This window comes from Magallana gigas, chromosome 3 (genome assembly GCF_963853765.1).
Source record: "Magallana gigas chromosome 3, xbMagGiga1.1, whole genome shotgun sequence".
Classification (NCBI taxonomy): domain Eukaryota; kingdom Metazoa; phylum Mollusca; class Bivalvia; order Ostreida; family Ostreidae; genus Magallana; species Magallana gigas.
In genome coordinates, this window is record NC_088855.1 from 15,968,050 (window position 1) to 15,982,825 (window position 14,776).

The window sequence follows — 14,776 nt, forward strand, 5'->3', positions numbered from 1 at the left end:
TTTAAGTGTTGTTTAAATTTATTAAATCATTTTGGAAAAGTTAAAATGATTCATTGGAAGTAAAACTATATTCAAGAAACATTAATGAGTCGTATTAATATCTTTGATTACAACAATGGTAAAAGGAAATATCGGTACTTGTTTTGATATAAGTAATACAAAAGGACATATAAAATTGAACTCTTTTGAATTGACCGTATTTTTAGCATGTAAAGTTCTTGTTAAAACAAAGTTTAAAATCTAAATTAAAAAATTTAACTTGTTTAATTAACTTATACTCGTATAAAAAGGGGTAAAATTTCTTTTATTTATTTCCCCTTAATGTGTTTTCTACTATTAGGGTCGAAAAATGCGTAGCATTATTCTGTATAAAATGAAGTTTATTTGACGTACAAATTCAACATCAAACGGACTCAATAAGTATTGTGACGTATAGGCAAGTTATGTTATACGAATTAAATAAATTTGATTAGCCAATCGAAAAGAATGTTACAACCATATTTATATAAACCCGTCCACCAATCACAACCTCGAGTACTTATCCTCTTCTGTTTATCAGACTTTCATCGTTTCTTCGATAAAGAAATGCATATATGAATTGAATTCACTGAAATTCCAGTAACATTGGGGGTACATCATCGTCGGGTATCTACGGATGAGTTAAAGACGTGATCACCCCTGGGTATCGGACGATGTTGGGGCGTTGTTTTTAAGGCGAGAAGTGACGTTCTATAAGGTTGCCGAAAATGAGCTTAGATAATTATGATTCATTATGGTAACCAAATTATTGTCATATTACAAAAGTGTAAAGTGGTACCGACGCTGAGACGGACATGCAGATAGACAAAACGAAATCTCCTCAGCAGAACGGTATTTCTTAATGGGCCAGGGGTGAGGTTTACAAACTGTTGTAAAAATGGCAAAGCTTAAGACTGGATAGATTACAATACTAATATTTTTTTCACCAATGTTTTGTTACATTAATAGTCTTTCCAAACATTTAAATCCAGGCATTATAAGCGATTAAGTAATTTATTCCTTGGACTTATTTCTGTTCTTTGTCAAACAATGTCGGATTATTTTTAAAACGTTTTTTTTAAAAACATCTCGATTTTATCTTCGGTAGGGGATACTTTTCTAAACATGTTCAAAACACCAATGTATAAGGATAAACGTTATATTTTTATAAATAAACAGGTCGAAATATCCATAGGCACCAAAACATGAATTATATTTTCTCCCATCTTTAATATCTTGTCATTAAGAGGGCTGAGTGGTCGTGGCCATTTTTAGACTGTATTAATCTCCTTTAGATGGAGAACTTGTTTAAAGATGCAAGAAATATTAAAAATTTCAGAGCTAAAACTTATTAGAAATTTTTCTTTACTTTATAGTTTATGAGAAAAATAATATTATCTTCTGGAACTTTAAGGTAAATATGTTGACCTTAGCCTCCTTAAGTTAAATAGAGCAATTTTTCATCTGGCTATGCGATACCAAATCCCATTTAATTCAGAAATAAAGAGTTTATACATAAAGTTTGAAAAGCATCCTGGTCGACATGCGAAAATTTGTGTCTTACTCAACGTGACAGAATCAGGTCACCACATAAAAACGGTTCTTACATTCAGCGCTGAAAGAAATAAAACATAATTTAATGAAATCATAAGTGCATGGTAATTTAAAATTGTCAATTTCACTTATTCAACATCTGGCTAGCTTTATAATAATTCAGTATATTTGTCCAGACATCTAATTTCCCCCAAATTATCACAAAAATCTCAATTTCTGTAATTCTTCTGTAATGCTTAATCCTATAAACGCATGACACAACTGGTTAGTTTTTTTCTATGTCGGTACAAACTTCTTTTTGTTCTGTGGCATTGCTTTCTTCGTGTGTGGGATTTCTGAAGTTCAAGTTCAGTCCGTCACAAAATCAAACCAAGCTCGATTCATGAAAAATTTGTTCGCTTCTCCATACAATCGACATTATAAAACAAAATAGAACTTAATGTTTTCATAAAATGGTTTCAGGCTCGTAGCATCTTTTTTAAAAGTGGGGTGGAGGGGGCAAACTCATCCAAAAAAATCATGACAAGGATAAAAAAGGCAACTTCTCAAAATCATGAAAATCCTAATCCGTAGGCTGGGAGAGAGAGAGAGAGAGAGAGAGAGAGAGAGAGAGAGAGAGAGAGAGAGAGAGAGAGAGAGAGAGAGAGAGAGAGAGAGAGATAAAGTGCCTATAACTTCATTGATATAATACCGGTATTAATTTCACTGTAAATTTCCTCCCTTTCAATTCCATTTCTACATGCTCCCAAAAATGGGGGGGGGGGGGGGCTCCATGTTAATTAACTTTTTTATATATAAATTCTAAAAAAGAAAATGCGAGAAAAAATGGGGGCAAGCCCCACTTGCCCCCTCCCCCCACGGTGCTACGTGTCTAGGTTAGGTTTCATGCTGCAGAATAAAATCAAAGTACTGAAGTACTATCGGGAGTTGATTTTATTGATTATTATCAATTTTAAAATCAACGATATGTTATTTTGCCTGGCAAGTAGTTTCTAATCTATATTTGAATTACGCACATTTTTATAATATGAATTCTCAAACTTTTCCGACAAGAATTTCGAGAAAACTCCATTTGAATCATGTTTTGTAATATTTAAAAATAGAATTAATTCCATCAAACTGTGTATCACTAATCGAAATGTGTCTAAAAATTGTACACGTCTGGATCCAAGCAATGTTGAACTTTAGTCTCGTTCAACCAGACGCTCGGCTGTCTCCGTTAATCTCCGACTACCAAGAGAGACTCTGCTTGTCGGAAATTTACGGAGACAGCCGAGCGTCTGGTTGAACGAGACTATATTGAACTCTGGCGTAGGAATACATACAACTACAAAAAAAAATTTAATTGTTCGTACTATATGAAATCTGACTATTTTCAAGGTATTTATAAATACGTTTCATTTGAAAACAATGGTACAGATTACAGTACACCGAATTTATCTATTAATTTCAAGATCTACGTCTTGTCAGCGGTGATAATTAGTGCTTAGGTCCAAACACTGTTTCACTTTCGGTTTGCCAGAGTAACTGCAAAGGAGAGTTGATTAAAATCAACTCCCAAAAATGATAGTCTCAAAGTGCATTTAGGAATCAGTCTAATTTATAGGTATTAAGACTGTGAATAAAAGAATAAAATTTAAAATTTTGAGCTCAAATTGTGTTCAAGTCCCTTTTAAAAACTACTGCAACATAAAACAAATTACTGCGATATGTGACTCAATATCTACTGTATCCATGAACGTAATGGGAAAATAAATACAGTACGTGCAATAACTGTTACATGTGTGACTCAGATACTACATGTACTGTGACTCAATAGCTACTGCAACATGAGACTCGATAGCTACTACAACATACGAGACTCAATTATAGCTACTGCAACATATGAGACTCAATAGCTACTGCAACAACATATTCTGCAACGGGAGACTGCTGCAAAATGAGATTCAATAACTGCTGCAACAAGAGACATTATTATTGAGGTGTCAGTAAATGACATCATATTTATATAGCTTAAGTAAACAGCTTATCTAGCAAACAAAAGCAATCCAAAGCTCATATCTATGGTGTTCCGATGGGGCCACCTCGACCTTCGCACTTTCGCCTTTAGGTCGAAGATGCGAGAGTGCGAAGTTGCGAAGGCGAGGTGCGAGAGTGCGACGGCGAAGGAGCGATAGTGCGAAGATGCGACGGCGAAGCGCGAAGATGCGATGGCGAAAGTGCGAAGGTGCGAAGGAGCGATACTACTATCGCTCCTTCGCCTTCGCAACTTCGCACTCTCGCCTTCGCACTTTCGCCTTCGCCTTTTTTGATAGCATTCAGAAAGTCTCGGTCGATTACATAGAATTTGATGCAGATACCGTTGTCGTATAATTTAAGGTCCGCCCTGTAAAATGGTCCGGGGCGGACCATAAATGTTAACATTTAAGGTCCGCCTGTGCTCTAAAAGGGTCCGGCCCGTATAAGAAAAGGTCCGCCTAACATAACAGGTCCGGGGTACTGTATATATTTTTTCATTTGTATTTTTTTTTTTCAATTTCGAGTATTTTGTTATAAAATAAGTGGTATTGTTTTGTAATTCTTTAAAAGGAGTACTTACCAAAGGTGAGTTCGTAAAACATCCATCACGAAGTGTAAAATTAATGAAAATACATAATTTTACATGTAGTTAAAACTCACATTAAAAACACAGTTTAAACTGGGTTTTTTTTATTTCAACATTAATTTTGTCAGTCTATCTTATATAAACAGGAAATGAAACTGATTGGTGTCACTAATTAAACAATGGCTTCAGTCAGGTGTTATATACACAAACACCACCCTGCGGGTGTGAAGGGTTCACACCTTCAGGTGTTTGACTGTTAGAAATGATCATGTAAACAATGGACATTTTCCTCTTTTTGCACATCTGTCCAATATGATACACGCTTAAAAACGTGACACGTAACAAAATCAAATATTTTTTTTACAATTACACATGTAAGTTAAATACCGATACCTGCAAGCGGTACGTATTATTGCTATTTTTTATTTGCACTAGGGCACATGTGTAAGTTATGCTAATTATAATAAATTGTTCAATTCTTCGATCCTTTTTTCTATAATTATATTTTTGGATCAGACTTTTGCCTTTGTTAATATCAAAGAAGGGGAGTATCCAAAGGAATTGATTTGTTCATAAGAAATGAAACACATGTAATATTAGCAAAGAGCCACATTTCTTCGGCTGTCTTAGCATTTTGTATCTTAAAAGAATTTAAGTTGATTCAGTTTAAAAATTTCTTAAAAAGGAAATATTTGTGTGAAAAAGGCAAATGTTGACACCCCGGTAAAATTTTATTTACGATACCTGCCTGCTACACCCACATATAGCATTAATTTTTTTTTTTTCATAAGTATCATATAAACATTATGAAATGCATTTCTTGGCCCCTCCCCCAATTTAAAGAATAAAAAGGCCACTAGATGAAAATCAATACCGTCAGACAAATAGCCCAAACATAGTTTAATATTTTAAGATTATTTCAATGAGACGGACAATCGTTTGCAATGGATTTCAGGCCTTTGTCACATTGTTAAAAAGTCGTCGGATAAAACTTAAGTATAAATATGTTTTACTACAGTAACTTCTCTTACTAAATATTACATTAATTTTACGATCTTTTTAGGGACACAATGCATTTATATATACATGTACCGGGTCTCATTCCTTTAATTGAAATATTTTACGATGAAAATCAATTATTTAGATACTTATAAATAATTTGTAACTATTCTGAATAAATAAATAAAAAATTCCCTGAAGTCAATTTCATGTCCACTCCAACATTAATTAAGCCTAAACTGAAGAATGAAAGAACGAATAAACACTACATGTACCTGTAGTCAATCAAAACATGCTTTTTGATAATTGGTACATGTGTCTTCTAATTAACTTCCTTTTGTTTTTTCACGCCCTTATAGTCACCACAGTTACGGATGTTCACTATATTGTCAACGTATATCGCTTTTGTTCAGGTAATCCATATACATGTATGCGGCCTCTTATCATTTATCATACACTAAATAAATGTTAAATCTACCTAGAGACGTATAAATTATTGTTATATAATCAAACGTTCCTGACCTACTGAAAATTAAACAAGGCACAGCTAAAAAGACAATCTAAGTTGTGTAGAACACTACAGCGGAGACATTTTTTCTTTCACAGTTCAGGGGTGTATTCTGATTAGCACAGGTGTGAATGCCTGCAGGGCTTCTTTTACCTGTCGTGACACTCTCTGTTAATACATATACACCGGAAGAGATTTAAAAACAAAGGGACTTAATAGCGTGTGCAAATTATTGTCAAAATACTCCTGGTTTTCTTTTTTTCAGATTCTTATACAATTGGTCAAAATCTAACCCGCTATCAATATTTAATATTCCAAAAGTAATTTAATTAGTAATACGGTCAATGTACGATACGCAAATGTCCGATTGGATTACATAAACAAAGACATCTTTAGGATACATGTACAGGAGCAAAAAGAATAATTACTTTTAGAGAACTTTTAATAAGTGACACCGGGTAGGACCTTTTCTTATAGGGGAAAGCCGGACCCTAAATGTTAACATTAAAGGTCCGGCCGGACCATTTTACAGGGCGGACCTTAAATTATACGACACCGTACTCGCCAAGGTTTTCCGATTAATCCATGATATCATTGGTACGCATGCGCTAGGCCATTGTGCTTACTATGAATGTTTATAAATACAGTGTATTTTAATGTGTATATGTGACATATATGTTTACCAGTGATGGCTATGTCTAATCATTATATACTCCATATAAAATGTAATGTCCGCCATAATGTATACATACATATGCACTTCCAGACTCCTGTCACTTACCAGCTGTCTGTTTACCGTGGATCAAACACAGCAACATTCTAATTTCATTATGCGACACTCCTTGCTGATGTATGGATCTAGAGGGGGGAGGGGGTCCGCCCCCGGAAAATTCAATATTAATCACTTCACACATGCAGTAAAGGGGGAGAGAGGGTCCGGATCTCATCCCCCCGGAAAGTTAAATTTTATTAATTATATATAATAAAATCTCCAAAATATGTCTCGGAACCTCTCCCACCCCCAACAAATATAATTATCCATCATCTACCCCCCCCCCCCCACCCCCTAGAAAAAGTTATGGATCTGCGCAGGCTGTTGAAAATAAATTAAATTCTAAAAAGTTCATCGTCTGCCTCAGATGTCCTTTTATACAACTAAAATTGTCTTTAAACGATAGAGAGCTCCACAATTATAAAAAGGCGAAGGCGAAAGTGCGAAGATGCGAAGGCGAGATTGCGAAGTTGCGATGGCGAAGGTGCGATAGTAGTATCGCTTCTTCGCCTTCGCAACTTCGCACTTTCGCCTTCGCATCTTCGCGCTTTGCCGTCGCATCTTCGCACTTTCGCTCCTTCGCCGTCGCACCTTCGCACTTTCGCCTTCGCAACTTCGCACTCTCGCACCTCGACCTAAAGGCGAAAGTGCGAAGGTCGAAGTGGCCCCATCGGAACATCATACATATCTCTGATTTGCATTCAAACAATTAAATTTCTGGAAAAATAATTCTAACAAAGGAACTAGGTAAGAAGTCACTTTTTGAAACATGTGGCTAGTTTAGACAAATCTGAAGAATCCATGCACACGTGTTCAGAGATTCTTTTACACGTTTTTTGGTCCAAAACTCAATCATTCTGTACATCGGGAAAAACAGACACAAAGAAATATTAACTTTAATATTTTTTAACTTCGAAATCTCATCGTGTTTTTTCAGCTGACGTAGAATGTCACAAGCTATTTTCAAGCAATCATTAAGTTCTTGTAATCTGAAATGTAATATATACTTTCCCCCTCCCTCTCTTAGAATCTAATTTTGGCAAGAAGTTTGAGACAAAAACATTCTCAGTAACATAAGTTAGAACATCTGCATTGAACTGCGCAATGATTTAAATACCCCACGAGACATGGTGCAAAAAGCTTCAACTTGATTATACAGTTTGATAGTAGGGAAACTTATTCATTTTTTCTCTCTATAACTCATTTTTTTTATCTTAACAAAAGAAAAAAATAATGAAATGCATATAAACGTCACGACCAACACTTTATAATGGCAAGATAACAAGGAAATGCTACTTTGACTCTCTGTGGGTAGTTTTCTTATGTTTCGAAAAGTGATATTCTTTCAAAAGAAAAAAATTGCGAGGAGTATTTAACTCTTTGCAAGATTTTTTCATTAATATGCTTCAAAATCTGACACTTTTCTGAAATTGAAGGAGAAATACGCGAATAGCATAAGCAATACTTTTTCATAATAAAGGCATCGCTCAGAAAAATAAACCTTAACGTAGTGTAATTATTGTAAATATTCTTTTTTGAGAAAATGTATGTTTTTCTTGGAAATGAAAAGAGAGATTGCTCGTAATATTAAAGGATTTCTTTGGATAAAAAAATCCGCGGTTTGTTTCTTTTGACACTGATTGGAGGCTGTTGAAAAATAAACAATTTTTAGTGAAGATACACAAAATCGGCTCTTCAGATGTATCTGGTTTTAATTGTTATCTCGGAAGAAATGAAGCACGTGTCATTATCAGAAAATTACATAACACGGAAATGCTTATTTCAGGGAGCCTTACGGCAGCAGCGCCCTGTGCCAAATGTTTGGCGGAAGGATTATCGCATCTGTTTTGACAATGCACGGATTAGTTAATCCGATGATGGAAATAGATCCGTCAATATGTCCCTACCCTTCCTGACAAGACTGTTGATGGCAATTCGAAAGAGTCGTTAATTTTAGAATGCTGCACTCGGTTTAACACAGATTGGAGGGTAGTTCCTCAAATATGCTTTCACGTATTTCAAGTATTCTGTACCCTTCCGTCCTTTTTATAGTCTTATAGTCGGGATGAGCTATACCAAAAATGTATTTCCATAAAACCATCTCTCTCTCTCTCTCTCTCTCTCTCTCTCTCTCTCTCTCTCTCTCTCTCTCTCTCTCATCTTTGCGATTCGTAAGCAGTCAAAGTATACGAAATCCATTACAATGATATAGTTACAATATACCATCTGCAGAATTTTTGCAATTATAATTATTTATTAAATCTGCGTGTTGTAATACGAAACAGAGCTTAAATCTGTCCGCAAGAATGGTTATATAACTGAAGCATAATAGAGATTTGTATCAGATATGTATCATAATAAGTCATGTGACGTTCTGCTAAGTTTGGCGTCCATTTCTCAAGCCGGCCATGTTACCGCTTGGTTGTCATTCTTAGTATAACACCAGCTGTGTATGAATGCTTCATCAGCAATATAATTTTCGACTTTTATTATACACAAATTCAGACAGGCCTTCACATACACGGGAACCAATTTATAAAAGTGCTCTGTTACTGCATGGAGTCATTTCTGTCGAGCATCTCAATGAACATTAAAAAATTAGTACTTATACTTGCATCCGAATTTTAATGTTCAGTTTGAACAGATCTACAATAAGTTTTGAACAAAGAAAAAACAAAATTGATTGATGTACAAATTACAATTCCAGATTATTAATTTTGTGTTCTTAACATCATAAAACTAACGAAAATCTCCCCTAAATGTTTTAATTGTAAAGTGCATTGAAATGATTTATTGCATTGCGGCATGTTATAAAAATCGACTTACATGTATAGTGGCATGTCTCTTTTAATTAAAGATTAAAATCTATGAAGTAGAATCCATCCATCCATTCATCCATAGTTATACGCATTTCACTATCAAACTTTTCTTTTCAAATTTTATCTATTTCATTTTTTAACACTACATATTATGAGCAGCACAGAAATATATGATTTCTGGCTTATGTGGAACTGAAAATATGATAATTAATTTCGACTGAATACTGTATTTATTTATTTTTTAAAAGTGCCTTGTGTGTGTCTTTTTTTATATTGCAAATATTTTTGGAAACACGACGATAAATAACTGAAGGCAACGAGAAATGGCGCTGATTTATTCAAGGAATTCTAATAATCAACAAACATGCACGGCCGTTGTCTAATTTTGTTCTTGCTATGGCGTCGATTCTTTCCCGGTGTTTTTACAAGTAAAAACATTAAAAGTCGCATGAAAGAAAGTCTTGAATTAAAACCAATTCACTTTTTTCACCAACACAGAGATTCCCGGGTCGCGCATGTGCGCTCGAGCGTCTCTTGGAGTGAGTAAAAACCAATAACGGACGCTCTGTACCGCGGCGTCACTAGCTGAGCGCACGCGCAAAAACGCCATTTTGAAAAACCTCCTCGGTTCAACACGAGACTTCAAGCTGGGGACGGGATAATGTTATGGTTATGCTTATAATAATCGATGTACATTTTCCATTTATTTGTAATTATATTTAATGTGTTTTACACCAGTTGAGTATGGGAGTGTTTGGCAAAGGGAGAACTTAGTAGCTGGATACTAAATCTGTTCAAAATTAAATTCTTAAGTTTGAGATCTCTAGGCTTTCTTCACTGGCGTCCCAATCCTCAAAAAAATCAATTAAATGATAGAATACAAAGATTTATTTGCCTTTAGAAAAAAAAGACGACTGAAGCTGAAAGAAAATAAGGCAAGTCCAATTTAGTCTTTCGATGTTTATATTTCTTTCGTAATGAGTTTCGCGTTAATTTGATGTCAAGTGACCTTTAAAGCCAATGTTTTTGAAACTACTAGACAATGCATTTTAAATAGTTTTCTGTCAGATATAGATAGATGTACCTAATAAGAGAAAGATATTATATAGACTACTTATGTAGACTAAGTATCCTTGAAAAAAAAAATTATATCGCACTATGACATACTAGTATACAAGTAATAGCTTTAATTGGTTTCTGGGAAAACGCAAGATTTAATTTTTTAAACTTAAAAGTATATAATCAATATTGATCGAGTTTGTCACAAGTAACACGATTAAAACAATGCCGGTTTGAACTCGCAGTTTCTACAACCGATTCAGTTTAATTCACACGCCTTTCAAAGATGATGAATAAACACGTTTCCAGAGCACAGTGGAATTTTTTTATGCAATGAAATTGCGTGCCTCCTTTGCCTTTTTCAGTTTTCTATCAAGTTGTATAACAATAAGCAATAATCTTAAGGCGGACAGTTACAGTTTCAATGACATGTGCCTGTAGATCCCCCCCCCCCCCCCCCGCCACACACAAACACGCAGTTAGGAAAACACATTGTCTTCCTAACATTCTAATTCATCTACACAAAAATTCCTATAATATGAATTGTGTCGAGTATAACTGAAACACTTCGAAGAATGTAAAATCTTCACACATAGTTACGAAACATGGAATCACAACATTATTAACGACGGTGCTTAATTAAAAAAAAATCCTCACCAATCTACGTCGCTGGAGGAAACGATCTTGCACATAAAATAGGGAATGTATGTTGTCTTCGAATTCCTATGTCTAGTCTAAAATCATAATACCAATTCAAACAAAGACTTTTCTAGCCACAAAATACACACATGAATTGCATACCTTGTGCCTTAATTGTTCCTCAAAATTATCAATAATTTGGAAAACAGAAAAGTTAAAGACTGGAATTTTCTTTATAAACCATTTGTGTACATACGTTTGAACTATAGTTATTAGGGTCTGCTATGCGATTTTCGCCGAGAAGTTAGATTTAACATAACTACTAGTGGTTTTTTTAATGTTCATCTACATTTACATTGAACATTCGCACCTGTTTTAAGAGACCACATGTGGGAGAATGACAAAATGGCCACTTCAGTAAAAAAAAAATATACCTACATATATCTGTGAGTTATACGTTTTGTTTTCCTGCAACGGTCACCACTTTCTAAGAATGTATGAACCACCAAATATAGAATTTTATTGTTTATATTCAGGTCTTTCTTCAAGTATCCATAAAATCAAGTAAAATTATGTAAGCCACGAGAGAGTATTCGATAGATGCGAGTATGTAAATAATTATATTTCCTGCTTAAGCGCAGATAACCATAATTAACAATGACTGAGCAATATTAATTGTCAATCTATCTACATACCAAATAGTACACTAGCTATGGGGTGGTAAAAAGATTACATCATTATATTGAATTAAAATTCCAAAATGTTTTTGGCAAAGGACTGCCTGTAATTGGCTGTAAACCCCCCCCCCCCCCTCCGACCCCCCCCCCCCCCCCCCCACCAAGCTTGCTGATATTCAAGCTCCAAAATAAGTTGTTTCTCTTTTTACTTTGTTTATCATTAATTACTCCCTTCCCCGAGTTCTAATGCTTTTTCATAGGGTACAAAAACATGACATCCCAAAGTCAGTACACACATATATATTAAGCAGGGAACTGCAAGATGGCATGTAGCGCGTAATGATAGGGCCAAATGGTTATCAAAGGAAAGCCGAAAATAATCTCAAAGTTGATCACACTCCCCTCCCTAGGGTTCAGGAACTAAGTAGTTTTATCCTGCACTCGCAGAACTCGCTACCTTCAACATTGATTGATTTTACATTAATTCTTCAACATTACATGTACAATTCCTGAACATCATGAGGTAGCTTGATGACAATAGAGAAACTTCAAAAACATTTGCACAAAAAAATTTTGAACTAAAAGTACACATATTTTAACTTTTTTTTATATAAATGCTTACTTTATGAAATTAATAATGATCATTAGTGAATCTACTGGTCCACTGAAAATAACATCTGTAGTTCTTACAATTCTGAGATAATACTTAAATTCAGTATTGCAAGTTTGATAACTCTCGTAACTTTTTTGGCAATAGCAATTTACTGAAGTATTTTATGTTTATGAAACATTATTCACTTATTAAGCTTTACTGAACATTCATGAAGAAGCTTGCATTAAAATGAAAAACCAGAAAAAATAATAATTATAGGGACACATGCATGAATGATTCAAAATCATTCATTTCAAATCAAAAACTCAAAAGTATGATTTTTTTTTATTATTTATTCCAATAAAAAATCTTTGGCACATACTTTGACTTCCTCATAACATGAACATAATTAAATACCTGAATTGGTAAAAAAAATAATTATATTCTTCAAATATAACAAACAAAATCACAAGAAGATTTCAAAGTACAAACAAATAAATCCATTTCTGCAGGCACTAGACAACATATACATGCATTCACATTAACTATGTGATTCTAATTTGTCTTTGATATGAACACTGTTTGCCAAGTTCTCAATTTCTTTCTTTGCACATTCTGTACCTAATTCTGAATCAAACTTCACATACGAAAATAAGCAGTCGTATCCAAATGATATAACATTGTCATATACACCCCTATATTTTGTGGGGAGGTAAAAGAAACTGAAATACTGTGCTGGAGGCCAGACAGGTAGCTCAGCCACAAACAAGGCAACACCCTTGGGCATGATTTCCTTGTTAATTTCACTGATAGTTTTCTTCTCAAATATTGATGTGGTGTATAAATACAATGCTATGACAATGGGAGAGCAGATGACCTGATCAATTACAACTTTCTTTGTCACAGTTCTCATACTACGTCCGGGAAATATCCGGTCCAGGTGTTTATACCAGTGGTGTATGAATGGGCCGATCACGAAACCGGCTGCAGCAACTTTTCCTGAGCGCAGAGTGTCCATGCGTGCCATCTTTTTCTTTTTCAACTGTAAATACTGTGCTAGCAGATCTCCAAGTCCATAGAGGGCAACAGACACTCCGGTCGTTGTCCATACTAAGTATTTGTCTGTGAAAATGACCTGGCTTCTGAACACTAGTTTCCTGTAGGAACAAACAAGTTTCCTGATAGGCATTGTACATCTACTAGTAAGTTAAAACATGCACTGATTTCTGGTGGTTTGGATTTTGCTGTAAAAGAAAAACAGGTATATCTAAACAGGTATAACAAGCAAAAAGATCGTAAAGTTCTGTAATAAGTTATTGAAATTTTCTTAAATGCAATATGCACATATAACCCCATTTGAAATAAGAGTGTTAGCATTTCTGAATAAAACTGAACGTTATGTGCATTACAGTCAAATACACTTTCAATGCTTAACCTTGCACCTTGCAGGTGTATATACTGTAAATATAAATAGGCTGTGTCATGTGCACTCCTTTACAAGTTTAGAAAATGTTTAAATAAAGAAAATGGAATGGAATATCTATCGCAATAAAGGCTTTATGATGGCATCTTTTCAGAAGAGGTGAGCAACTGCCTATCTTTGGACTATGAACAGATGGAAGTCGGTATATGTACATCTGTGACTTTTCTTTCCATTTGACTCCTACAATGCTTCATATATGAAAAGCAGATGAATCTGAAGTTCAGTTTAATCAAATCATGTATTGTGGTGTTGTATATTAACATTTAAGCAGCTGATGGATTCACTGACGTTTCATGTAATATAGTTCGAATTGCCTTTAATCATTGCCACGTGACTACGGTTTATTGCAGAGCACACAAAGAATCAGATTGTATAAAACTAGAAAGTTAATTAAAAGATGAATTACCTTATTCTAAAATGATATGTGCCATGCCAATGGTGAACTTTCCAGGTTTCCCTTACGAAACATCGTGTCGATTATTTAACCCCTCTGTTTACCGACTTCTTTCGTAAGAGAGTACGTGGCAAGGGAGATAACGCCAAATTCAAAATTTAGCGCTGACGTTCAGCGTGTTTTCTGCGAGGAATAAAATTATAGAAAATCTCATGATCTGTATCGATAATTCAAATGATGACGTAAACAGCACAAAATATACAACAAATATCTTGATTGAATTTAGGGCAATTCCATAGTGCACTCGCCATTACAGATTTAAAATATTCTGCGTACATGTACATGTATGTCTTTATATTTCAATATATACTAATTTTTTTTCATTTATCATATTAAAAAAATTCCAGTGTCTTCTTCAAAGGGAGTGGTCAAGATTTTAGCTAACAATTTTTAAATTTACATGTTCATTGCTTGAAAGAAAAAAAACCCAGCTACACAAAACCAATCTCATATATGACTGAAAGTAGGGCCGCTGAAAGTACGTGTAATGAATAGGTTCCAAACTTAAAAAAAAATGATTATAATGCGCACAAAGTTGAGGCACTGTAAATCTTGACTATTAAAGAATTTCCATGATCCAGATATATTTATTTTTAT

General features: G+C 34.5%; 1 protein-coding gene across 1 annotated transcript; it reads right to left on the reverse strand.

Annotated features, from left to right (window-relative positions):
* Positions 1–12,653: 12,653 nt before the first annotated feature.
* On the reverse strand, positions 12,654–14,270 carry LOC105349130 (mpv17-like protein 2). Its single transcript, XM_011458826.4, has 2 exons — positions 14,132–14,270; positions 12,654–13,486 (listed from the first exon to the last, which is right to left on the reverse strand). Exon 2 carries the CDS (start codon positions 13,429–13,431, stop codon positions 12,784–12,786), a length of 648 nt encoding a protein of 215 aa, XP_011457128.1. The 5' UTR covers positions 13,432–13,486; positions 14,132–14,270; the 3' UTR covers positions 12,654–12,783.
* Between the last annotated feature and the right edge of the window lie 506 nt (positions 14,271–14,776).

Bases quoted from the DNA above. Each gene is read 5' to 3' on its own strand.
- LOC105349130 (XM_011458826.4), bottom strand. From the start codon at position 13,431: ATGCCTATCAGGAAACTTGTTTGTTCCTACAGGAAACTAGTGTTCAGA.